Source organism: Carlito syrichta, unplaced genomic scaffold (assembly GCF_000164805.1).
Source record: "Carlito syrichta isolate Samal-C Ts95f unplaced genomic scaffold, Tarsius_syrichta-2.0.1 Scaffold313361, whole genome shotgun sequence".
In the NCBI taxonomy this organism is placed as follows: Eukaryota; Metazoa; Chordata; class Mammalia; order Primates; family Tarsiidae; genus Carlito; species Carlito syrichta.
The window spans coordinates 406,891-432,677 of NW_007257457.1; the positions used below are offsets into that span (position 1 = coordinate 406,891).

The window sequence follows — 25,787 nt, forward strand, 5'->3', positions numbered from 1 at the left end:
TTTATTTATTTATTTTGAGTTGGAGTCTCACTCTGTCGCCCGGACTGGAGTGCAGTGGCCGCTCCCGGCCACCGCAACCTCGCCTGCTGGGCTCTGGCGATCCTTCCGCCTCAGCCTTCCAAGTAGCTGGAATTATAGGCATGCGCTATCATGCCCGGCTGTTTTTTTGATTTATTGTAGAGATGAGGTCTTGCTGCGCAGGCGGGTCTCGAACCCGCGGGCTCAGGCAATCCACTCACCTCAGCCTCCCAAAGGCGCGGGATTACAGGCTGAGCCACCGAGCCCGGCTTATTAGCCTTATTTTATAGTTCATGAATCTAAGGTGGAAGAGAGGTTATGTAACTTGTTTAAGGATGAACAACTAATAAATAGCAGGGCCAAGATCCAAACCCAGAGAGTGCTGTTCCATAGTCTAGGCTCTCCCAATACCCTGTGCTGTCTCTCTTATGATCCCCAGATAACAGGCTTGTATAAATAGAAATTTAAAAATTTTAAATCTATATTTAAATTTTTAAAATTTACTTTTTTTTTTTTTTTTTTGAGTTGGAGTTTTACCCTGTCACCCAGGTTGGAGTACAGTACAGTGGCATACTCAAGCCACCATATCTTTGACCTCCTGAGCTCAGGTGATTCTTCCACCTCAGCCTTCCAAGTAGCTGGAACCACAGGTACGTGCCACCACACCTGGCTAATTTTTTTATTTATTGTAGAGGTGAGGTCTCACCAAGTTACCCAAGCTCATCTCAGACCCCTGGGCTCAGGCAATCAACTTACCTCCACCTCTCAAAGAGCTGGAGTTATAGGTGTGAGCCACTGTGCCTGGCTACATTTAAGATTTAATTGTGCTTGAATGTAATGGCAACAAGCAGAAAATTATTTTTTTAAATAAAAGATACAATTTATAATAGCATTAAATATGTGAAATACTTAGGCCAGGCCAGGCGCAGTGGCTCATGCCTGTAACCCCAGTACTTTGGGAAGCCAAGGCAAGAGGACTGCCTGAGCCCAGAAGTTTGAGACCAGCCTAGGCAACATGGTGAGAACTCGTCTCTACAATAAATCAAAAAATTAGCCAGAAGTGGTGGTGCATGCCTGTAGTCCCAGCTACTCTGGAGGCTGAAGCAGAAGGATCGCCTGAGCCCAGCAGCTTGAGGATGCAGTATATGTGATTGTGCCATTGCACTCCAGCGTGGGAAACAGAATGGTGAGAGTCTGACTCCAAAAAAAGAAAGATAAATACTTAGGCCCATAGCTAACATAAAACATGCGAGAATTCTATGAAATTGTAAAAACTTGTTAGAGAGATTTTTTAAAAGATCTAAAAAAATGGAGAAACATGCCATGTCTCAAAGTTTGGAAGATTTGCTCACTGTAAATCTATCTATTCTCCCCAAGATTCAATGTAATCTCAATCAAATGTAATGGAATCTGACAAGATGATTCTATAATTTATATGAAACTGCATAAGCAAAGAATAGCCAAGACAAGACCAATACCTGAGAATAAGGTAGGAAGACTTGCCCTACTATATCAAGACTTTAATGCCTCCGTAATAGACAGTAAGGCATTGGTCCAAATATAGATAAGATGACCAAAGAAAAAGAACAGAAGGGCCAGAAACAGATTCTTTGAGGACTAGAGACTTGATCACAGATGAGTGTGGCAAGAATGGACTTTTCAGTAAACAGTGCCAGGAATGTATGTGAGGAAAAATGAGTTTTTTCCTCATACATACATCAATTTTAGGTGAGAATTAAAGACCTAACTGAGAAAGGTACTATTCTAATGCTTTTAGAATATATTAGGAGACTGTCTTCATGACCTCACAGTGAAAAATGATTTATTATCCTAGCTTTAAAGAAAGAGTTTTTTTAGTGGAATCTCACTCTGGCACCCAGGCTGGAATGTAGTGGCACTTTCACAGCCATGACAGCCTTGACCTGGTGGGCTCAGGTGATCCTTCCACCTCAGCTTTCCAACTAGCTGGAACTTTAGGCACATGCCATCATGACCAGCTAATTTTTTGATTCATTGTAGAAATGAAGTCTCGCCATCTTCCCTAGGCTGGTCTCAAACCCTTGGACTCAGTCAATGCTCTCATTTCCACATCCCAAAGTCCTGGGATTACAGGCGTAAGCCACTGTGCCCGGTCTAAAGGAAGCAATTGATAAATTCACCTACATTAAAATTATGGACTTTGGTTCACCAAAAGACACCAAAACGAAAAAGTCAAAAGGGATGGGTAAAGGGAACTACAACACATCTAACATATAATAAACTAATACCCCAAATAAAGAACAACTACAAACCAAAAAGAAAAAGATAGACAGCTTAATAGAAAGTAATGGTCAGGATGGGCACAGTGGCTCATACTTGTAATCCCAGCACTTTGGGAGGCTAAGGTGGATGGACTGCTTGAGTTCAGGAATTTGAGACCAGCCTGGGCAACATAGCAAAACCTTGTCTCTACAATAAATAATAATTTTTTAAAAATTAGCCGGGTGTGGTATTGCTCACCTATAGTCCCAGTTACTTGAGATGCTGATCAAAAGATTTCAACCACAGTGAACCACTGTAGTATCATTATAAATCCTCCATACTGGAAAAAATTAAATCTGACAGTATCAATTTTTGGTGAAGACATGAAGCAACAGAAACTCTCATGCATGGCTAGAAGGAGTATAAATAGGTAAAACCACTTAAAAATTGTTTTGGTATTTACCTAATACAAGCTGAAGATACTACATCCTAGAAGCCTACCATTCAACTCCTCCTTTCTCAATGGAGTGAACTGGTCCTGAAGAGTAGCAAGCCCTGATGCCTTCAGGTAGAGGTTCTCAAAGTGTGCTTCCTGATTTAGCAGCCTCAGTAGCACTTGGGAGCTTGTTAGAAATGCAGATTCAAGTGCCTTACCCCAAACCTTCTGAATCAGAATCTCTGGGTATGTGGCCTAGTAGCCTGTGTTTCAACAAACCCTCCCATGATTCTACCTTAAACTGAAGTTTGAGAACCTACTGCATTTGGGCATCACTGTATGTAATAAGCTAACTCTCCTGCATCTCTAAAATGATACTAGTTACATAGCATTCTTGAAAGTGAGAAAAGAGTTACTCAAATCACTTCTGTTCTGTGATTCTGATAAAAGACCAGCTGAGAAAGACTACACAACTCCTTGCATATGTGTACCAGTTGTTCATAACACCCTCTCCCATAATACTATCAAACTGGAAACATCCTAATTCACAGAGGATGGGTAAATTCTGGCACCTCTATAATGCAGAGCATTATCCTACTGTGAAAATGAACCTGTCACATGCAACAGAGATGAATCTCACCATCTTCAAGTCATAAAAGATGACATCTAATATTTTCCATAAACATTCAAAGACAGAATATACTGTTTAGGGATGTATTCAGAAAGGCAAGTAAATGATTTCACACAAGTCAGGCTAATGGTTGCTCCTGCAGGATGGGGAGAGGGTATGACAGGAGTTCGAGACAGGGCCTCTCTCGAGCAGGTGTGCTCACTTTAACTGGGCCTGTGCATATTGGTTAGATGAAAGATACCATAAACAAAGTTAAAAATAAGCCACAACCTGGGAGAATCTATTACTACTACTTATCATCAAGTGTTAGTATTCAGAATATATAAACAATTATTCTTAAAATAAAAAGACGTTGAAAAACACATTGAAAAAAGTGGGCAAAGGATGTGAACAGGCATTTCACTAATAATCAGGGAAATACAAACTAAAATGCAGTGTCACACCATCTGCTCTCTGCTGTTCTCATTCTCAGTGAGCACTGTCACCCTCTCTTCTACCATCTGACACTGGTGCTCTAGCACAGAGCCATCCACAAATCCCTTCTCAGGGGAACCTGTTTCCACGGAATAGTGCATCAGCAAAATCCTACCAATGGGCAAACCCCCACATCCATTGGTTCCTTGGCAAACCTCAAAACTTCTATAGTATTAAAACACGATATAACATTCCAATCTGAAATATCTGAATTATCTCACTAGTTTTCCCTATTGGCAGTAACTAAAGGGCCATTCATGCAGCCTTCCTGAAACAAAAGTTGCTCTGAACTTACTGCCTCTGCTAGCAACTTTCAAATGCAGTTTTCTAGACCAAAGGGAAAACTTACTGGACACCCCACTCTCACATACACAATATTTTTTATTCTGATGACATGAGGTCTACTACTATCATTCTTCTCTTTCATTTATTTTCTAGGAAGACGACCAAATGCTTAGACCATTTGTACACCAACAGTCACAGATGTTTAAGGATTTTGGGGACCTACTTGAATCCAGCTTGTGGAAACTGAAAAATGATGTTGCTCTTATAGTGAAAAAGAAGAGAGAATATTTATTGCATATTAAATAGTGAGGACACATCAACTGAAAACATTTGAGCTTTGAGTTGTGAAGATTATTTGTGTAGCTAAAGAGCTTAACTTATTTCTCACTTAACCTATTTCTTCTATCATTTTAAAGCAAAACTCTCCTTCAGTTTGATTTTAAATCACGTGAAAATGAATCCATATGCACTTGGATATGATGCAAATGAAGGTGAGATGGGAGATATCTGAACGGTTGGCACTGAGTTGTGGTATCAGACAATCTAGGCTTCAATCACTTATCAACTCTATGATTTGGCCTAAGTGACCTCCACTGTCCATGCCTCTCTTTCTTCATCTGTTATACAGGAATAATAACAGTAATTACTGCTGGTGGTTAATGAGCATAAACTCAGAACAGTGCCCGGCACACAGAAGAGACTAAAAAGTATTTGCATTAATATTTTTATGGTAAACAGTTCAAAACTTCAAATGAAGCACTTCTGATCAATTTCCTGCTGTCAGCCCTAGAGACAATGGTTATTTAATGCCCTTCATTTTATACCTTTGCTCTGAATAAGTTTGAATTCTACCTCCATTTATTTTCTTTTCATAGATTCATTTGAAATACTGTATGTTCAATTTGCTTAGCAGCATTAGTGCCTGTACTATGGGACCTTTTTAGTGCAGGGCCTGGGGTACAGGGATTATGACTGTTAGTAAGAGGATCTACCAGGATTTAATCTATCTTGAAGTCCTTTTTTTTTTTTTTGAGTTGGAGTCTCACTGTCACCCAGACTGGAGTGCAGTGGCCGCTCCCAGCAGCCTCAATCTGCTGGGCTCCGGCAATCCTTCTGCCTCAACCTTCCAAGTAGCTGGAACTACAGGCGCACGCTACCACGCCCGGCTAATTTTTTGATTTATTGTAGAGATGAGGTCTTGCCAAGTTGCCCAGGCGGATGGCTCAGGCAATCCACTCACCTCAGCCTCCCAAAGCGCTGGGATTACAGGCTGAGCCACCGAGCCCGGCTCGGTCTTCGTTGACACACACTGAGCACTCTGGCTGAGGCTGCAAAGAAACTTCTTGTGGCCAAAGAGAGACTTCTAATAAGAGTAGCAACAAGCCAGGTGTCGTGGCTCATGCCTGTAATCCCAGTACTTTGGGAGACGAGAGGACTACCTGAGCTCAGGGGTTCAAGACCAGCCTGGGCAACATGGTGAGACCTTGTCTCAACAATAAACAACAAAATAAGCTGGGCATGGTGGTACATGCCTGTGGATCCAGTTACTTAGAACGTTGAGGTGGAAGGATTGCCTGAGCCCAGTAGGTTGAGGCTACGGCTGGCATGAGCGTGCCACTGCACACCGGCCTGGGTGGTACAGTGACACTCCAATTCTTAAAAAAAAAAGAGAGTAACAACAATAGTAGTGATCATGTTGAAATTTAACAAGTGCTTACACCATGTACCAGGCACTGATCTAAGTGCTAAACAGGTTAGCTCCTTAATTCTCACAATAATACTATGAGCTTGAGGCTTTAAAGGTGAAATAACTCATGACTGACTGACTCTGTAACTGACTCCCATCCCTGGGAGAAGTTGGGCTGATTTACATGATGAATCAGGAAGGAGAAAATAAGAGGTGCCAATCCCAATACTTCCTTCCTAAACTATGAAGTTAAGGGAGATCAAATGGGATGATACTGAGCCTCTACTGGCAGGAAAGAATGTCAAGAACTCCAAAAAGGAGTCTTCCTGGGAGGGCAGGGGAATTTAGGCTGGTGATTTCAGCTTAATACTAGCGCCCAAGGATTTATGGGGGAGGTTTGGGTTCTGCTTGCAGCTTGGGCCCTCATCATGCACACAAGTGAAATTAAAAAACCCTATAACCTGGGAGCTCACATGTGGAGCATCACGTGGTGCCTACAGGATGGGGTCAGCAGAGGTATCACAGAATCCTATAAAGCCTCTGTCAGTAAGACACAATTAACAGTAGCGGCTGAGCAGACTCCAGTTCTCTCTGCTTGGCTACTAGAAGCAGGAATGGTGTCTACCTCTTGAACTAAGCATCGAAGTTCTTGGACAATTTGCAGTTTACTCACCTGAGGTGAGTAATATACTGTCAGCAAATGATAACAGGTGGCACGCTGGGGCATTAAAAGGATGATCAGAATGAGATACACTCCTACCTCAAGCTGGAGGATGGATCATGCTGCTGCCTTCATAATATGTTAATACTTAAGCATACATTGCAAAGCTGGAAATAACACAGACAGAACATGCAGCTTCACCCAATGCTTCCTAAATGCAGACCTAAAAGACAGATTCTGAAGCTCCGGCCTCCAGGCCTCCTGAACACAAACCGCAGGGGGTGCTGGGGAACCCATTATCGTTATGTGGTTCAGATGTGTAGCTAGTCATGGGCTCTATTGCTCCTGTACAGCTGTCTAATTTTAGAGCTGATAAAACTTTTTCTAAGGTCCCACAAGTTAGGCAGAGCTGAGACTGAAGTCCGCATCTTGCGATGACCAGGCTGGGGCTAAGGAAGCAGGGTTAGGACGGGCACTACTACTACCAGAATCTCCCTCTTCAAGTTAGATGCCCTCCTTCTTCTGCACAGGCAGCACAGAAGGGTCTCCCAACAAGAATAATAGTCCTGAATTTGTTATGCTTCTCAATTTCTTGTAGAAATTCCATAAAAGGGTGGCTGTCTTGTTTAATAAACAAAACAAACACTATGTATCTGTTTATTATATGCTTATTACAAAAGGAATAGTTCTTTCCCTTATTTTAGGGCTTCCATGGAAAATCTAGTTAAAATGCAAAATGTCAATTGAGAAAAATTCTGCTTAGGCAATAAAATCAACAGGAACCCACAAGGCATGTGTCCTTAAAACTAATCACAGGTACAGAAACAGCATCAGGGAAAGAAAAAAAATGAAAATTATTTGCAGTTTTACTAAGTCAGACCACCAAAGCAGCACATTTCTACTATTATACAAATACATAGGCAGGTCCAAACACAAAACCACCATTCAATTGACAATCCTTTATTATTCAACTTAGGTAACAGTCCAAAATCAGTCAGTGTAGACAGGTGAAAAACTAGGCTAAAATGGCAAAAAGTGCAGTTCCCTTTAGCAAAGGTTCACACAATATGTAAAGAAACTCACTGGAGGTGAGATTTCATTCATACTACGACAAGGAAAGCAGCAGTTACTGCCCTAAATGAATGCCAGCCTGGACACCCCCATTAAGGAATGTTGTTAACAACACGGATAGGGACACCACCTCTACCACCAGACCTGCCAGCTCATTCATAAAAATTTACCAGGAACATTTCAATAAGAGAATCAGTCAAATATTAGTTCTCTCTTATAAGCAATAAAATCACAAAATCAGTTGAGATTTGAAATTTGGGTAAGCTAGTAAAATTTCCTGCTTTTAATGTAGATATTTTAGATTTGACAATCTTTTCCAGTCAGATAGGCTTATAGAAGAATTTCAGATATCAAATAGAGAAGCTGTTAATTCATGCACTTTACGACTTCAGTTAATTCTTCAAATGTTTAGACTTCAGAGCTGCTAATAACACTAAATTCAATGCCACGTTTGTTGAGTCTGTCAATCAACTTTGTTCTGGAGAAAGCTGCTCCAGGTGTGAAGACCCCGCCCCTGTAAAACAAGAGAACATAGGCACACAGCTCCTCTTCAGTCCTCTCTTCTGTAGGACTAGCCAAAGGACTCATGAAAACCTGAGTCTTCATGCTTTCATGGCTACCATTAGTTCTATTCCTAAAATCAAGTCAAATGAGCAAGTAGCTATTATTCAGGAGAAACTGGCACCACAGCCAGTCTCATCTAGATTGATTCAGTTCCTGTTGAGATTGTTTCCATGATACCCATGTAATTAAGGAGCATACTGAGCTCATCAACCTGAGTAACTGGTTCTGTTATTAAGACAGTCCTCAGACTCAGGTGGATTTAAGAAGGCCTGAATGAAATAAATATAGGTAATCAATTATTATTAAAGTATAAATAGAACTTGAAGTGGATGAAAAAGAAGTTTTAAAAATATAATAGCTATCCTATTCAACATTGTACTAAAAAAATAGCTAACATATAAATGCTAAATATTCTCAATGAGTACGAAAGTATTTGAAAAAATTTTAATTAGGCTTTACTATAAACAAACTTTGTTTTTATTGGTTAATACTGTTTTAGGTTATGTCTGATTTACTTTTCAGCTGTGGGCTTATGTTCATTTGTAAAGCTGGCCTAGTTTTAGAATAATGGCTAAATGCTCCAGTAAGACAGTACATTTGATAACCATCTCGCCAGGAGGCTCTGATTCAATTTAGGCTTGGTATCCATCAGAGCTCCCACTGCCAGCTGGGTATAGTTCAGTGCTGATTAGAGACTCCTGTTAATATTATTTAACAAAAGGTACCTTTTTTTATTGGCTGACTGGGGACTTGAGCTATTTTTTAAAGACTGCAGCTAACTTAACAAGGCTCTCAAACTTCTCTGTCTCCTCTCATTTACCTTCACAGTTGTTCCCAGAGGTTGGTTAAAAACTGTCTTTCTCACAATTTTAATTTACCTATATCTTTGGACTAAAGGAACTGAACTATAAATCCTTATATGCAGACCCAAAGCCTGAAAAGCAAATCAAAATAAGCTAAAATATAACATAGACATAAAATATATCTTCTAATAGAAGAAACTAAACTTACGCCTTAGGAAGATCAGAGACATCATTTAGAAGGGTCATGGCTGCCTGAACCATGGCTATGGGAGTAGCCACGTAACCAGCCTCTGCAGAAAATAATTGATTAAGGAAAAAAAATATTTTCACGAAGTATGCATTCAACAACATCAAAAAATCAAATGGCAGATTTTATATCTAACTCCAGGTGTACAGAATTTTTTTAACAGGCTACTGTGGTCACTTAACAAAAATAGCAATTAATCTCTATACAGTATTTATTAAGTGTTAGGAACTGTATTAAGCACTTTAAAGCTATCAAATTCACTTAATTTTCATAAAAATTACACAAGGTCAGTGCTATTTTTTTTTTTATTTGGAGTTTCACTCTGTTGCCCAGGCTGGAGTGCAGTGGCACGCTCACAACCACTGCAGCCTTGACCTGCTGAGCGCAGGGGATCCTTCCGCCTCAGCCTTCCAAGTGGCTGGAATTACAGGCACGTACCACCACACCCGGCTTATTTTTATTTTAATTTATTGTAGAAATGAAGTCTTGCCAAGTTGCCCAGGCTGATCTCTAGCCCATGGGCTCAGATAATCCTCTCACCTCAGCTCCCCAAAGTGCTGGGATTATAGGCGTGAGCCACCATGCCCGGCCGGTCAGTGCTATTTTTATCCCCATCTTTTTCAGATGAGAAAACTGAGTCATAGACAGGTTAAGTGACTTGTTCAAACTGATCAAGTTAGATAATAACTGAGCCAGAATCACACCCAAGCAGCTGGTTCCAGAGCCCACACTCTTACCCACTCCACTGCACTGCTTCTTCACAAGAATTGAAGCCAATGATCCTACATCTTTTGTTTCTCTATTAATACACTAAGCTGACCTCACCTGCATTCACATACTTCACTTAAAAAAAAAAACAAACCTCAATTTCTTAAAGAAAATAACTAACTAAACTTTAAAAAAAAGTCTGTATACAAGTGGGACATTATCATTTACATTTCTATCAGATAATAGACAGTCAATTTATCTTTAAAAAGTCAGGTGGGAATTTGAAAAAACAGCAAGATGGAAAATCAGTGCCATCTGGCTGGATAAAAACCCCGTGGCCTATCAGGAATGAGAGCAATTAAACTTATAAGTATACTATAATCCACAAGTGGGTCTGTCTCTATATAGTTCTCTAAAATTGATAGCAAATGTTTTGAACATTTTTGGGGAACAGATCCTTAACAACCTATTAAAAGCTATTTCTTTCTCTTGAAAAATGCATGTGTGCACATATTTTACAATGTTGGTGTTTAGAGACTCCAAGGAAACCTCAGACACAAATTTGAGTAATGTTATAATTACATGGCTTGTATATGAGACTAAAACAGGAAATTTCATCTAGTTCCTTTTTTTTTTTTTTTGAGTTGTAGTCTCACCCTGTAGCCCAGCCTGGAGTGCAGTGGCACACTCACGGCCACCCCAGCGTCAACCTGCTGGGCTACGGCAATCCTACTGCCTCAGCCCTCCAAGTAGCCAGAACTACAGGCGCACACTACCATGCCCAGCTAATTTTAAGATGAGGTCTTGCCAAGTTGCCCAGGCTGGTCTCAAACCTGCGGGCTCAGGCAATCCACTTGCCTTGGCACTCCCCAAGTGCTGGGATTATAGACTGAGTTACTGAGTCCGGCCTAGCCCCCTTTTTTTTTAACACTAACTAAAAGTTGCCATTCTAAATTATTGAACCACACTGAAAAAGAAAACCAGAGGGAAGAATACACTAATAAAATTAAATTATATCAATCATTTCAATCTTTCCTTCCTCTGACAGAATAATTTTAAATTACTTAAGTAATCTGTATAAAAGTAGTTCTAAAATAATTAAGCTTTAAAAAGAATATATTGTAATAGCATTCAACTTTATAGGTTAAGACAATGTAAAGCTCCAAGCATTCTTAAATCAAATGTGAAATACCTGGTCCTTTCACCTGAGTACAAATTCTGATATTTGGTTTGTTCTTATCAATACCAAGCCCTTGACTATATCCTTGACCAAGGAATGTCAGTGTAAATGATGAGGCATCTATCTGTGAAACAGAAAGCAAAAGGCTCATTTAGTAAATATGTTGTTTCCTCCTGGAACAACATAAACCTACTATTCCATTTCATGAGACATTTTCAATAGATTTTTAAGAATTCTATTTGCCAGAATATTTTTTAAGTATGGAGCAAAACTGATTCTTTGAATCTGTACATTTTGATGACTGGATGATGTTGGGGGGAGGGGAGGTGTTAAGTAACAGAGATGAGATAAAGATGATACTAGAAAGTAGTTTTTTATGGGGGGGTAGAATATAGAAATCTGGTTTTAGATGTATGAAATAGGTATCTGTTGAGATGACAAGACAAAAATAACCAGCAAGTAATGCAAATATGGGCCTGGGCACAGACACATAATTGCTCTACTTAGAGATAGAAATTTTTGATTCAAAAAATTAAATTATAGAGGCCTTATCCTAGCATCTTTCACAATCACTAAATTTAGGAATAAGGTAATAAAGAAATCGACCATGATCAATAAATTTTTACTAAGTAATAACTAAGGGTTCAGATATCATCTTAGGCCCTGAGACATAGATATGGTCTCTGCCTTTGTTGGAACTTACAATTTAGTGTGGGAGAGATATAAACAGATTCAATAACAATATGAGACATACTAAAAGATGCAGAAATAGCTCAGAGGAGGGTGTTAAATCTACTGGGCAGAGGACATGGTTATAAAATGTGTACACACACACACACACACACACACACACACACACACACACACACACACATCTTAATAGTTAAAAGTAGGGCAGATTCCAGGAAGGAGAAACTTTATTTAAAGGGAAGAAGAGATGCGGTAGCATGGCCTATCTAGAATATACAATTCAAGAGGTGATAGACACTTGAATGCCGCACTTGTCCCCTTCCTGCTATGGCACCTACACTAACTGATCATAATCCTCTCTCAGACTAGGCACACGTTAAGCTTCAGATTATTTTCAACATGCTCTCTGGGTTGCTACTACCAGCGAATCAAAGTCGGAAAAAATGAAACCTATCTGCCATCCGGGACTAGATCATGAGGAACCTGCAATGGCCTCACATTTATGGAGATGGACTTCTAGCCAGTTGTGCACCAAAAACCACTCAAATCTGACCTGGAACCCTCCTACCTCCACAGCAATATTTCTCAACTCTGGCAGCATATTAGCATCACTGGAGAGTTTTTAAAAATCTCAATGCCCAGGCCACATTACAGACCAACTGAACCAGACTCTCTGGTCATCAGTTTGGGGTTCTTTCCCAAAGCTAAGAACCACTGCTCTACGCTTTCAGACCTAATGAATCAGAAAGTCCAGAAGCAGAGTGAGGGCATGTGTATTTGAAAAAAGTTCCCTAGATGATTCTGATATATGAACTTCCATTTAAGAATCACTGCCAGCCGGGCTCGGTGGCTCAGCCTGTAATCCCACGCCTTTGGGAGGCTGAGGTGAGTGGATTGTCTGAGCCTGCGGGTTCGAGACCCGCCTGAGCAGCGAGACCTCATCTCTACAATAAATCAAAAAAGCAGCCAGGCGCAGTAGTGCATGCCTGTAATTCCGGCAACTCAGAAGGCTGAGGCGGAAGGATCGCCGGAGCCCAGCAGGTCGAGGCTGCGGTGGCCGGGAGCGGCCACTGCACTCCAGTCTGGGTGACCGAGTGAGACTCCAACTAAAAAATAAAATAAAATAAAATAAAATAAAATAAAAAAAAAAGAATCACTGCCAAAGCAGTGGGTCAGGAATGTTTTTTAAGGAAGACAACAGAGAGGAAAAATGGAGTAGCAAAAATATTTGAGATTTCTAGAAATAAAGAGAATACAATTTCTAGAGCCAGACGGCTGGGTTTTCATCCCAGCTTGGCCATTTACTAGCTGTAAAGCCTCGGACAAGTTTCTTAGCCTCTTTGTGCCTCAGTTCCCTCATTGTAGAATTGAGATAATACTACCTATATCTAAAGCGGTGTTTGAAAAAATTAAAGAATCTAATTTACATAAAGAACTTAAAACAGTGTCTGAAACATAGTAAGTATTGCACTTACTATTGTATATTGTCATTGCACTGAGTAAAAGAACAAAATAAGAAAAGTATTATTTTAGGTATCTGAATATAAAAGAAAGGATTACCTGTTTTTGTGTTGGACCTTGTTTTGAAAAATAACCGAAGGAGAAGAACCATGGGAACTAAAAGATTAAAAAACAATTCTCAGTGATATTTTTAAAAACTCATGGAAAATACTTCTAAAGATCTAATTTGATAAAATCTTACTTACTTTTATGAGAAGTTGCCTCCCAATGCCAAACCTCGCAAATAATAAAAAGAAAAGTCCTGCAAACATCAGCTTAATAACAGAGGTGATGCCTCCCACAGTTATATAAGCAGTATACTGAACCTAGATTGAGAATACAAAGTTAGAAGGTTACTCCCTATATTTTAGACCAAGTAATACAAGAATGTTAGTTCCTTATAACTTTCTTTTCAGTCACAAATATGAAACAAAAGCAGTTTCTACTTTACAAATGCCTTATGTTCTGACAGCTTGTTCAGAAACTAGATACTGGGAGACTATTTTTTTTTTGAATTGGAGTCTCACTCTGTCGCCCAGACTGGAGTGCAGTGGCACGCTCCTGGCCACCACAGCCTTGACCTGCTGGGCTCCGGCGATCCTTCCACCTCCACTTTCCAAGTAGCTGGAACTACAGGCACGCGCTACCACGCCCGGCTAATTTTTTTTTTGATATATTGTAGAGATGAGGTCTCACCAAGTTGCCTAGGCAGGTCTCGAACCCGCGGGCTCAGGCAATCCACTCACCTCAGCCTCCCAAGCGCGGGATTACAGGCTGAGCCACCAAGCCCGACTAGGGAGTTTATTTTTAAAAGAAATTATTACAAAATTATTACAAATGGTAATTAACTTTCCTTACTTGGAACACAAAAATCCACATAATCCATAAAATTTGTGATTTTTAGCAATAATACATTAGTACAGACCCTATTTATAACCCTTCCTATCGGAAAATACCCTTCACTTTTTAACTTACTTGTTTTACCTGAGTTTCCTCTTAAAGTCTCAGCAGTGAAAGCTGCTCACCAAAATGAGGAGGATGATACTCCAGCGGTAGCAAAGAGAAAAGGTAGAGAGAGGGGCCCAGACATCTCCACAAGCAACAAAAAGAGTGTTGCTAGCAGTCAAAAACACTAAACAGGAATTGTTGGGTGCTTATGAGACCAGGATTTACTCTATTTGTAGCTGTTGTGTTACATTAAAAAGGTACTCAGCAGGCCAGATTTAAATCATGGAGCAAGGCTAAAATGCAAAATGCTCAGCTGGGCACAGTGGCTCATGCATGTAATTCTAGCACTTTAGGAGTCAGAGGTGAAAAGACTGCTTGAGCCCAGGAGTTTGAAACCAGTCTAGCAATATAGTCTCTACAAAAACAATCAAAAAATGAGCTGGATGTGGTGACGTGCACTTGTAGTCCCAGCTACCTGTGAGGATGAGGTGAAGAGGAAGGATCACCTGAGCCCAGGAGGTTGAGGTTGTGGTGAGCCATGATCATGCCACTGCACTCCAGCCTGGGCAACAAAGTGAGACCCTGACTAAAAAAAAAAAATACAAAATGCTCTACACTTATGATTCTGTATACAGGTATTTCCGGAAGCTGAAACACATATTATTAATAATATTATTATTATTATTTTAAGTTGGAGTCTCATTTGTCACCCAGGCTGGAGTGCAATGGCACACTCACGGCCACCGCAGCCTTGATCTGCTGGGCTTAGGTGATCCTTCCACCTCAGCCTTCCAAGCAGCTGGAATTACAGATGCACGCCACCATGCCTGGCTAGTTTTTGTGGTTTATTGTAGAGACGAGGTCTCACCAAGTTGCCCAGGCTGGTCTTGAACCCCTGGGCTCAGGCAATCCTTTTGCCTTGGCCTCCCAAAGTGCTGGGATTATGGGCTGAGCTAACATGTCTGACAGAAACATGCATTATTTAGCTCTTTCTTTTTTTTTTGCTTTATAAACAAAAATATCTATTGAATAGACAGAGGAACTATGACTAGCACAGAATATTCTTTGTTAATAAATAAACCGTATATACTTACTGGTGATTCTTCTAAATTTTCATACAAGTAACGCTGAGTCCTCTTCACAACAGACACATCAGATCCCAAAAAAGGAATGGAATAACTATTGAGTTCTCTACAGTAAGAAATTGTCCACCTGCAAGACAGACCCATGAATATTTTGCATTTCCTCCAATTACAGTAACCACAACTTTGGTAAATTTTTGAATAAAGTAGCTTTTCTTGAGGTAATAACAAAGCATCAATGGCAGATTTGCTTTTAATTAAAATTTATTTCAGTAATTCTTCTTTTATTCTTTATATCCATACCCAAACAGTAACAAGTGAAATGGGGTGATATTCTTCATACCATGGATACTTAACAGCAAATGTAGCTTCACTATGTTTTACCCCACCAATTTCCCTAAACAGACCATTCATTTCAAACCTAGTATGGTGGCATGTACCTGTAATCCCAGCTAATTGGGAGGCTAAGAGGAAAGGATCCCTTGAACTCAGGAATTCGAGATCAGTCTGGGTAACATAGTGAGACCACCCCCAACTCAAAAAAAAAAAAAAAAAAGAACTTAAGAGACCAACTTAAACTCCTTATCTCTAAAGTTCTCACATAAGTACTATTAATAAAATGGATTAAACACATCATTAAAATACACATACCACATTAAAATACATCATACTTTAAGATGATTTTACAGCATACAATTTTTTTTTTTTTTGAGTGGGAGTCTCATTCTATCACCCAGGCTGGAGTGCCATGGAACGCTTACGGCCACAGCAGCCTTGGCCTGCTGGACTCAGATGATCCTCTGCCTCAGCCTTCCAAGTAGCTGGAATCACAGCATGCGCCACCATGCCCATCTAATTTTTTATTTATTTATTGTAGAGACGGGGTTTTGCCAAATTGCTCAGGTTGGTCTTGGACCCCTAGGCTCAGCAATCCTCTCACCTTGACCTCCCAAAGTGCTGGGATTACAGGCATGAGTCACCGCACCTGGTTTCAGTGCATACAATTTAACTGACATTTAATTTTTATATTGATAGTAAAAAGTAATCATAAAATTCACTTTCCCAGGGTTCAAATTACTATTACATATGTGATACTTAAGTTATGGTTATATTAATTATATTTCACTTGCCTTAGAAAACAATCCTGAACTTACCACAAAATAGTCTTCAGGTTTTTCTCAGTAGCATACTTTATTAATAGCTAACTAAATAACAATGTACTTACACTAGATACGTTAAAGAGTGTATTTTGAGTTAATCTACCTTCTTTTCAATTTTGGACCAACAAGCGGGACAGGTTTCAGATTTGATGCATTTCGTAGTTTTCTCAAATTACTCTGATCTCCAAAACCATAAACTGCTGACTTCCAGGTACCATCATGAATGCACAACCCCTAATAAAATATTTCAAGAGTTAAAGAAACATGTCATAAAGGTAATTACTAAAATTGAAGTCAAGTAACTTATAATTGTTATAAACAACATTTCATTTACATTTGGGTGGGACATAGTCCTTTATTTAATAACCTTGAGATGAATTCTCATAACCAGCTAGGCAGCAGTAACACTCATTAGTTTGCTCATATCCAACATAAGCTCTTTCTTCTCCCCTCCTACCATCATTTATGCTCTATAATAATATTTTAGTTTTACTTCTTCATTTTTACTAATTGACCACAGTACCTCAAAAGTAGCCATTCAATCCTTTTTTTTTCCTGCCCCCTATGATCTTCAGGAATAGTCACTCTAATCCTATCCCTACCCTATGCTGACTCCTCAAAATTCCAAGACACAGTAACATACACACAGCATACTGACCTCTATCCATTCCGTTACACTGGGTTTAGCCCCAAGTTATATATTCTGCAGAAGTCTTGTTAAAATAATTTTTTTTTGAGTTGGAGTCTCACTCCGTCGCCCAGGCTGTAGTGCAGTGGCATGCTCACAGTCACCCCAGTGTCAACCTGCTGGGCTCAGGCAATCCTTCTGCCTCAGCCTTCCAAGTAGCCATAACTATAGGTGCGTGCTACCATGCATGGCTAATTTTGTATTTATTGTAGAGACGAGGTCTCTCCAAGTTGCCTTGACTGGTCTCAAACCCACAGGCTCAGGCAATCCACCAGCCTCAACCTCCCAAAGTGCTGGGATTACAGGCTGAGCCACCGAGCCCAGTCAAAATAATTTTTTTAAATTAAAGTTCACTAATATGATTTATATTTTAATTTCTTTCCTCAATCCCTCAATGTCTTTTTGGCATTGTAGCCAGTACGGAATCCTTAGTATTTGCTTGCTCTTACCTAGACTCTCCTGCATCCATTTATTTTTCATCTCTTTCATGCAACTCTTAGTTTTCAGTGTCTTCCCTTCTCCCAATACCATTACACCTCCCCCAACCCTTACCTCCAACTCCACTGAGAAATGAATGGCAGAAAGGAGAGTCCAGGAGAGAATATAACCTCTGTTACAGTGCTGACTCTTCTTTACTCAACCTCTAGGTGGGTCATTCTATTATTACATAAATATTTAAACTTCATATATTATTTTGGTTGTAAATAACTGTATTATGTCCTTCTTTCTGTGTTGTTTATATTGTGCATATAAAGTTTTCAGATCTAAACCTACAGCTTCTAAACTATGGAGTCATACATGATTTATTATTTATAGTTTGGTTTCTTATGCTCAAAATTGTGATGTTAGAATTTATCATGCATTGCAAATAACTTCTACTCTGCAGCTAGTCTTTTGTCTTTCTTAATGGTGTCTTCTAATAAACATTCTTAATATATGCCTGTCTGTCTGTCTGTCTATTTATCTATCTATCTACCTACTGAGGCAGAGTCCCATCCATCCATCCATCCATCCATCCATTCATCCATCTATCTCTCTATCTCTCTATCTACTAAGGCAGAGTCTCATTCTATCACCCAGGTTGGAGGGCAGTGGCATGATCATGGCTTACCACAGCACTGACCTTCTGGTATGAGGCAATACTTCTGCCTCAGCCTTCCAAGTAGCTAGGACTATAGGTGCACACCATCATCTCCAGCCTAATTTTTAATTTTTTTGCAGAGATGAGATCTCATTATGTTGCCCAGGTGGTCTTGAACTCCTGGGCTCAAGCAATCCTTCCCCCTTGGCCTCCCAAAGTGCTGCGATTACACGTGTGAGCCACATGCCTGGCAGTCAATTTTAAATGTATACAAATATATCACTTTTTTGTTACATTTAATGCCTCTGTGTCTCTTTTTAGAAGCCATTCCCAACTGTAAGGGTATGAAGTAAGTAAACTAAAAGCTTTACTGTTTTGACACCTTTCACATTTAGGTCTGTAATCCACCTAAACTTGATCTTTGTACAAGGTGCAAAAATCTAATTTTATTTTTTCTCCAAATTGATACTCAACTCTCCCAGCATCAGCTACTGAAAAGTCCCCTTTGATTTTTCCACCATCTTGGAGCCTGTGACAGCCTGCTGGGAGCAAGGCAAAAGTAGCTGGAAGGCTGTGGTCCAAGGCAATTTTTGCTGACTACAAGTGGGGTCTCTGGAACCAAAGGGAGTACATGGCTCTTCCTAAAACTGAAGGTGTTTATGCCTGAAATAAGACTGAATTTTCTTTGGGAGAGAGATTTTTGACATTCACAGTCACATCATCTGCAGAAAATAGTTTTGCTTCTTCCTTTCTAATTTATATGCAGTTCATTTCTGGTTTCCTGACTGACAGCTCTAGCTAGCATCTGGCTGAAGTAATAGTGGGCATCTATGTCTTATTCCTGAAGTCACAGTAAAAGTTTTCAATGTTGCACACTGGGCATCAAGTTTGTTATAGCTTATTTGTTACAGCTTTTTTGTTGCTGTTTTTTTAAGAAACAAGGTCTCTCTCTCCATGCCCTGTTGCCAGGCTAGAGTGCAGTGGTGCGATCATAAATCGCTGCAGCCTCAAACTCCTGGGTTTAAGAGATCCTCCCACCTCAGCCTCCCAAGTAGTTGGGACCACAGGCATGAGCTACCATGCCTGGCTTATTATAGCATTTTAAAAAATATACTCTTCCCTTCTATTCTTAGTTTGCTGTCAGTTTTAATCATGAAAACATACTACATTTTATCAAATGTCTTTTCTCCAGCTATTGAGATAATCACATGATTTCCTAACTTTAACCTCTTAATAAGGTGAATTACAGAGATTACATAGCATTAAAGCTTGCATTTCTGCTCTAAAGTCAACTTGATCAAAATACATTATTCTTTCTATATAGTACTGCTTTAAAAAAATTTTAACACACCCAACATTATAACAAAAGATATTACTGCTTTAAGCCGGGCTCGGTGGCTCAGCCTGTAATCCCGCGCCGTTGGGAAGCTGAGGTGAGTGGATTGCCTGAGCCCGCGGGTTCGAGACCCGCCTGGGCAGCGAGACCTCATCTCTACAATAAATAAAAAAATCAGCGGGCGTGGTAGCACGTGCCTGTAATTCTGGCTACTCGGAAGGCTGAGGCGGAAGGATCGCCGGAGCCCAGCAGGTCAAGGCTGCGGTGGCCGGGAGCGGCCACTGCACTCCAGTCTGGGCGACAGAGTGAGACTCCAACTCAAAAAAAGATATTACTGCTTTTAATTTGCTAATGTTTTGTTTAAGATTTTTACATCTATGTTCCTACGAAACTAGACTGCATTTTTCCATTATGGAATTGTTCTTGCAGGGTTTGCGAGTCATGGTTTGCTAGCCTCATCCATTCAATTCATTTGACAAACACTTATTGAGCTGCTATTATGTGACCAGCACTGTTTTAGGTGCTCAGATAAGTAAAATGAGAAAGATTCCTCCTTTCATGGTGCTTATATTTTACAGAGGGTGATAAAGTAAATGGAAAATATAATATATAAGCTGGGCTCGGTGGCTCAGCCTGTAACCCCGTGCTTTGGGAGGCTGAGGTGAGTGGATTGCCTGAGCCCGCGGGTTTGAGACCCACCTGGGCAACTTGGTGAGACCTCATCTCTACAATTAAAAAAAAAAAAATCAGCCGGGCGTGATAGCGCATGCCTGTAATTCCAGCTACTTGGAAGGCTGAGGCGGAAGGATTGCCAGCGCCCAGTGGGTCGAGGCTGCAGTGGCCAGAAGCGGCCACTGCACTCCAATCTGGGCAACAGAGTGAGATTCCAACTCAAAAAAAGAAAATGTAATATAAAGAACTCAGAAAGTAAGAAATACTGCAGAAAAAAAAGTGGAGAGTAGATAAAATGAACTGGGAGTGCTAGGCAAGGGAGTTGGTTCACAATTTTAAATAGGTCAGGCTTCTTTAGAAAGTAATATTTTAGAAAAGTCTTGAAGAAGGTGAGGTGGTTAATCATGGGAATATCTTAGAGAACTGTTTACAAGCAAAGGAAACAGCCAGTACAAAAATCTGAAGGCAGAAGTGTGCTGGCATGTTCAAGAAGCAGCATAGAAGTCAGTGTCACTTGAGAAAAATGTACATGGGTAAATTTTGGGAGAAAAGTCTGGAGAGTTAACTGGGCCCAGATCATGTATAACCATGCATTCTACTGTCAGGACTTGGGCTTTCTTTTTGACTGTAACAAGAAACCGCTACAGAATTCTGAGCTAAGGAGTGACATGATCTAGGTTATGTTAGAAAAGGATCACTGTGGGCCGGGATCAGTGGTTCAGACTGTAATCCCAGCACTTTGGGAGGCTGAGGCAAGTGGATTGCCTGAGCCCGTGCAGTTGAGAACAGCCTGGGCAACTTGGGGAGACCTCATCTCTACAATATATCAAAAACTAGCTGGGTGTGGTAGCGTGTGCCTGTAGTTCCAGCTTCTTGGAATACTGAGGTGGAAGGATCGCCTGAGCCCAGCAGGTCAATGCTGGGGTGGCAGTGAGTGTGCACGCCACTGCACTCCAGGCTGGACAACAGAGTGAAACTCTAACTCAAAAAAAAAAAAAAAAGAAAGAAAAGGATCACTGTGGCTTTGTGTTGAAAACAGACTGCAGGGGAATAAGTGGTAACAAGATGGGACAATAGCAAGGGAAGTGGTTTAAAAAATGACCAGATTCTGACATATTTTAAGGTAGATTCAACAAATTTCTTGACAGACTAGATATGAGCTTCAGAGTGAAGGGTTAGCAATGGCCCCATTGTTTAGCTTGAACATTTACAGACAAACTGTGGTTAGAGCACATCTGGAAAGGAAAAACAGATGTTCAGCTATGGACATAAATAGTTTGAGATATCTATTAAATGTTCAAGTAGAGATGTCAATTAGGCAATTGGATATTAACTCTCGAGTCCAGGAAAAGATCTGAGTTGATGACATTGGGTTGATGACATAAATTACATTTCTTAATATCCAAATACATATATAGAGGTTTTGTTATTATCTCTTTATGGATTTCTAATAAAATTGCATTATAGCCTAAAACATACTTTAGAACAGGGGTTGGCAAATTGCTTCTATAAAAGTCAGATGGCAAATATTTTAGGGTTTTTCAGGCCACATAATAAGGATATCCGCCACATATTCTTATTTTTTATTACAGTCCTTTAAAAATGTAATAACCCTTGTTAGCTTGCAGCCCATATAAAAACAGGCATGGGCTCTACGTACTGTAGAGGTACACTATCCAATACGGTAGCCACTACCACCGTTGTGGGAGGATCTACTACACAGTACTGCTCTATGATTTCAATCCTCTGAAATTCTTTCAGTCTTGTCTTATGGCCCAGGCTATGTTTACATACAGTTTAAATACAGTCTATGATTCCATTTTTAATGTAAAAATTAAAAAGTTTAAAGGAAAAAGTAGGATAAGGAGTGGCTACAGAACAACAGTCTCATGCCAAAGGACACACAGATATAGGGAACATTCTCACCATCCCATCCTTATGAAATTAAGGCTCTGTATTTTGCTTTAAGGTGAACAAGAGAGGGTAGCTGCAGTGATATGGATGCTTCAACTCCCCTGTTTTAGTTTAGCCCCAACTTTTGTGTCTTTATATTAATAACAACACAACATTTATTGAACAATTACTAAGTGCCAACCACTATTCTGATATACATTCACTGACTAATTTAATCCTCATAGGACCATATGAAGCAGATATTATCATCTCCTTTTATACATGCAGGAAATGAGGCATACAGAAGATAAGTAAACTTGCCCGTGGTCACATCACTGCTAAGAGGCAGAGGCAGATTTCAAGCCCAGGGACTCCAGTTCCAAAATCTGTACTCATAACCATTCTGAGAAAAATTCTTGACTCCATAAGAATCATTCATCCAGTAGTTCTTTTGTTGCTTCAGGTAAAGGGGAAGACTATCATTAGCTCTATCTGGTCTTTCCAACCACATCTCCTACTGCTCTTTCAAAGGAGGCCTCTTTTCTAGCTCTTCCAATTTTCCCACTATCTCCATGTAGTGCATTTGCTTTTTGTCAGTCCTGTACAAATTCCCCACAGCCCCTGACCTCATCTTCTGTTTATAAAACTCTCCTTTCTGGAACCTGCTCCATTTTGTTCAAATGGAGTTGACCCTATCCCCCCTGCAGTGGTCCATGACCCACACTCAGGCAATCTGATTACTCCATTATCCTGGGTCATACTGGCTGGCTCAAAAATGGCCAAATGGCCCAATACTTGACTATTCTTCCCTATTATTTGATATGTATACTCTGGTAACTCTTCCCAGGAAATTATAAGCCTTAAGGACAAAGTATACTAGAGGCTGTCAGCGCCTCCCCTGCTGTCAAGAGCCTATACAAAGAAAAAAGAAGGGAAAACAAAAGAGTTCTGACAATATCATTTGCACATCTAGATCCAGTCAAATTACTTACTTGTAGACATTTGGTTATATGAATCAATAAATTCCTTTTTGTTTTGTTGGTTGAACCTGGGTTGAGTTGGGGTTCTAACACACATTACCTAGCTTCCCAGGCAAGCCTTTCTCATTCTTGTTTCTGAGCCTCCGTTCAGGTTGCTGCCTCTGACCTTCCAAATGCAATTCACTTTTCAAGGCTAAGCTCAGTAAGACCTCTGTGAGGCATCCCCAAACTACTCAGGCCCACTATCACTTCTTTTTATTCTTATACTCTAGTACAGTGGTCCCCAACATTTGTTGGCATCAGAAACTGGTTTCATGGAAGACAATTTTTCTATGGATGGGGGCGGGGGGATCATCAGGCATTAGATTCTCATAAGGAGTGCAGCCTAGATCCCTGGTATGTACAGTTCACAAGAGAGTTCTACTCCTATGAGAATTTAATGCTGCTGCTAATCTGACAGGAGGCAGAGCTCTGCTCACCTGCCACTCATGTCCTGCTGTGTAACCCGGTTCCTGATCTGTGGCCCAGGACTTGGGGACTCCTGTTCTAGTAGATAGTCTGTGTAAACACAAATTTTAGTATATTTTATATAGCTCCTTTTTTCTTTTTTTGAGTTGGAATCTCATTCTGTTGCCCAGGCTGCAGTGCAGTGGCACAGTCTCAGGTACAGCAGCCTCAACCTCCTGGGCTCAGGCAATCCTTCTGCCTTAGCCTCTTAGCAAATTTTTTGATTTATTGTAGAGATGAGGTCTTGCCATGTGGCCCAAGCTGGTTTTGAACTCCTGGGCTCAGGCAATCCTCTCGCTTCGGCCTCCCAAAGTGCTAGGATTTCAGGCGTGAATCACCACGCCCGGTCTTTTATATAGTTATTTATGTTAACCTGAACCCACTCCAGATGAAGAGAATCATTACTTTTATCTAAACATGTTCCACACCATCCCACCTTTGTCTTTGTTACACTATGTCTCTTCCTTCACATCTCCATAGCACTAGCCCTTGAAATGCAGTCCATATCTCAGATTCTCCAAAAAGGTCTTGATCTCTGGACTCCCAGTTAGATATAACTCTCTATTCTCACAATACAGTATCTCACCTGATCTCTTGAATAACAAACACTTTCTCTTTCTTGCCAAACTAAATTATTAGCACTTGATGGGTAAGGTTTGCATCTTATTCATTTACATGTCACTTTATCTTGCACTACACTATATGCATATGCACTACTACATAATATTTGTTAAATGAATATCTTTTAGAACAAATACTTCTAAAGTCACAGAACAGACCTAGAACTGGGTTAGCCACTATTGGCAATAAAAGTATCATCATAAAGTATGATCCTTCCCAGAAATGCAACTAACATATGTTCTCAAATAGACTAAATAAATTCAGCAAGACTATATTTACCTCATACATTTCTTTTTTTTCACAACAGTATCTAACTCCAAGTTAGGCATATGATAAAAATACACTGACTTGCACTAAGTCAAAAATTTTCTTGGTTGACAATATTTACTATGCAACAATGACAGATGCTTTAGTGTTGGGATTATGGTAATTAATTCTAATATAATGAATTGTGCAGCTGTTTTAAATAAATTATATTTTAAGTCAAATAATCTTGGTGATTTCGAAACTTAACTTTCAAAATTTAAACTAGTGACTGCCGTACATTAAAATTATATTAAAAATTCAATAATCTTAATCTTTTTTAAAGATGCAAACATAACTTCTAAAATTTTTTTAATATTAACTTGAAAAAACAATCGAAAAACAGAAAAACCAACCTCAGATCCTGAATGTATAGTTAAGAAACTTTCCACAGCAGTCAAAGTACCTAAAAGAGTAAGAGAATGGTAAAAGTAAAATCAAATAAAACCTAAATTATTTAGCCAGGACAAGTAATGATAAACTATTCCTATTCATTTAGGGACCACCTTTACTAAGCCTACAGTTGGTACAGTCAGAAAATCTATATAGGTAACACATGTTTTAAAAAAAAATAGAGACAGGGTCTCGCTATGTTGCCCAGGCTGGTCTCAAACTCCTGGCCTTAAGCCATCCTCCTGCCTCAGCCACTGTGCCCAGTGCTCCATTCTTTAAGAGACAATGTTCCTGGTTTTAATTCCAAGAAGAAATTAAAACATGAAGCCTTACAAAGTTGACACTGAGCAAGATAACAACCATATTATCAACAAACGTTACAGCAAAAGAGAACTATAGCCACATAAATGTCATTAGTCTGATCACAGAAAAAAATAAAACATAGATCATAACTACAGTAGAGATGATTCTGATGATTGCTAAGAGAATGTGGGCTAGTATATGGCTCTGTGATCTACCCTATTCACAGAAAGAAAACAGACTACCTAAAGAAATAATTTAATAAAATGTGGACTACCTGCATAAAAAATCAGCTGGGGTACTTGTTAAAGTGCTGGCGTCTATGCTTTAGTATCTGAAAATTAATTTTTAAACAAATCTTAAAGTAATATTTCTTACTTAAGAAAAAATACATATTCAAAATAAAAACAAAAACTATGAAATATTTAGGAATAATTCCAATAAGTAGATATTATGAAGAAAACTTCGAAACTTCACAGACTTTAAGAATATTTTTTAATAAATGGAGACATCAGGTCCAAGAATTGGAAGTCTAAGTACTTTTATTTATTTATTTATTTATTTATTTGAGATGGAGTCTCACTCTGTCGCCCAGACTGGAGTGCAGTGGCCGCTCCTGGCCACCGC

General features: G+C 39.7%; 2 protein-coding genes across 2 annotated transcripts in view; one reads left to right on the forward strand and one right to left on the reverse strand.

The window, feature by feature from the left end:
- LOC103272891 (kinesin-like protein KIF28P) overlaps window positions 1–4,391 on the forward strand; it is a 69,630-nt gene extending 65,239 nt beyond the window's left edge. Inside the window, exon 23 of the mRNA XM_021718723.1 lies at window positions 4,239–4,391. Coding sequence (XP_021574398.1) covers window positions 4,239–4,391 — 153 coding nt within the window. The remainder of the gene's footprint in view (window positions 1–4,238) is intronic.
- A 2,981-nt stretch (window positions 4,392–7,372) lies between these two features.
- The window catches only part of SCCPDH (saccharopine dehydrogenase (putative)), a 37,271-nt gene continuing 18,856 nt past the window's right edge, over window positions 7,373–25,787 (reverse strand). The window contains exons 5-12 of the mRNA XM_008070350.1: window positions 24,824–24,873; window positions 16,490–16,620; window positions 15,239–15,356; window positions 13,403–13,522; window positions 13,257–13,313; window positions 11,019–11,130; window positions 9,080–9,161; window positions 7,373–8,018 (exon numbers count right to left, since the gene is read on the reverse strand). Of these exons, the coding sequence (XP_008068541.1) occupies window positions 7,913–8,018; window positions 9,080–9,161; window positions 11,019–11,130; window positions 13,257–13,313; window positions 13,403–13,522; window positions 15,239–15,356; window positions 16,490–16,620; window positions 24,824–24,873 (776 nt within the window). The 3' untranslated portion in view covers window positions 7,373–7,912. The remainder of the gene's footprint in view (window positions 8,019–9,079; window positions 9,162–11,018; window positions 11,131–13,256; window positions 13,314–13,402; window positions 13,523–15,238; window positions 15,357–16,489; window positions 16,621–24,823; window positions 24,874–25,787) is intronic.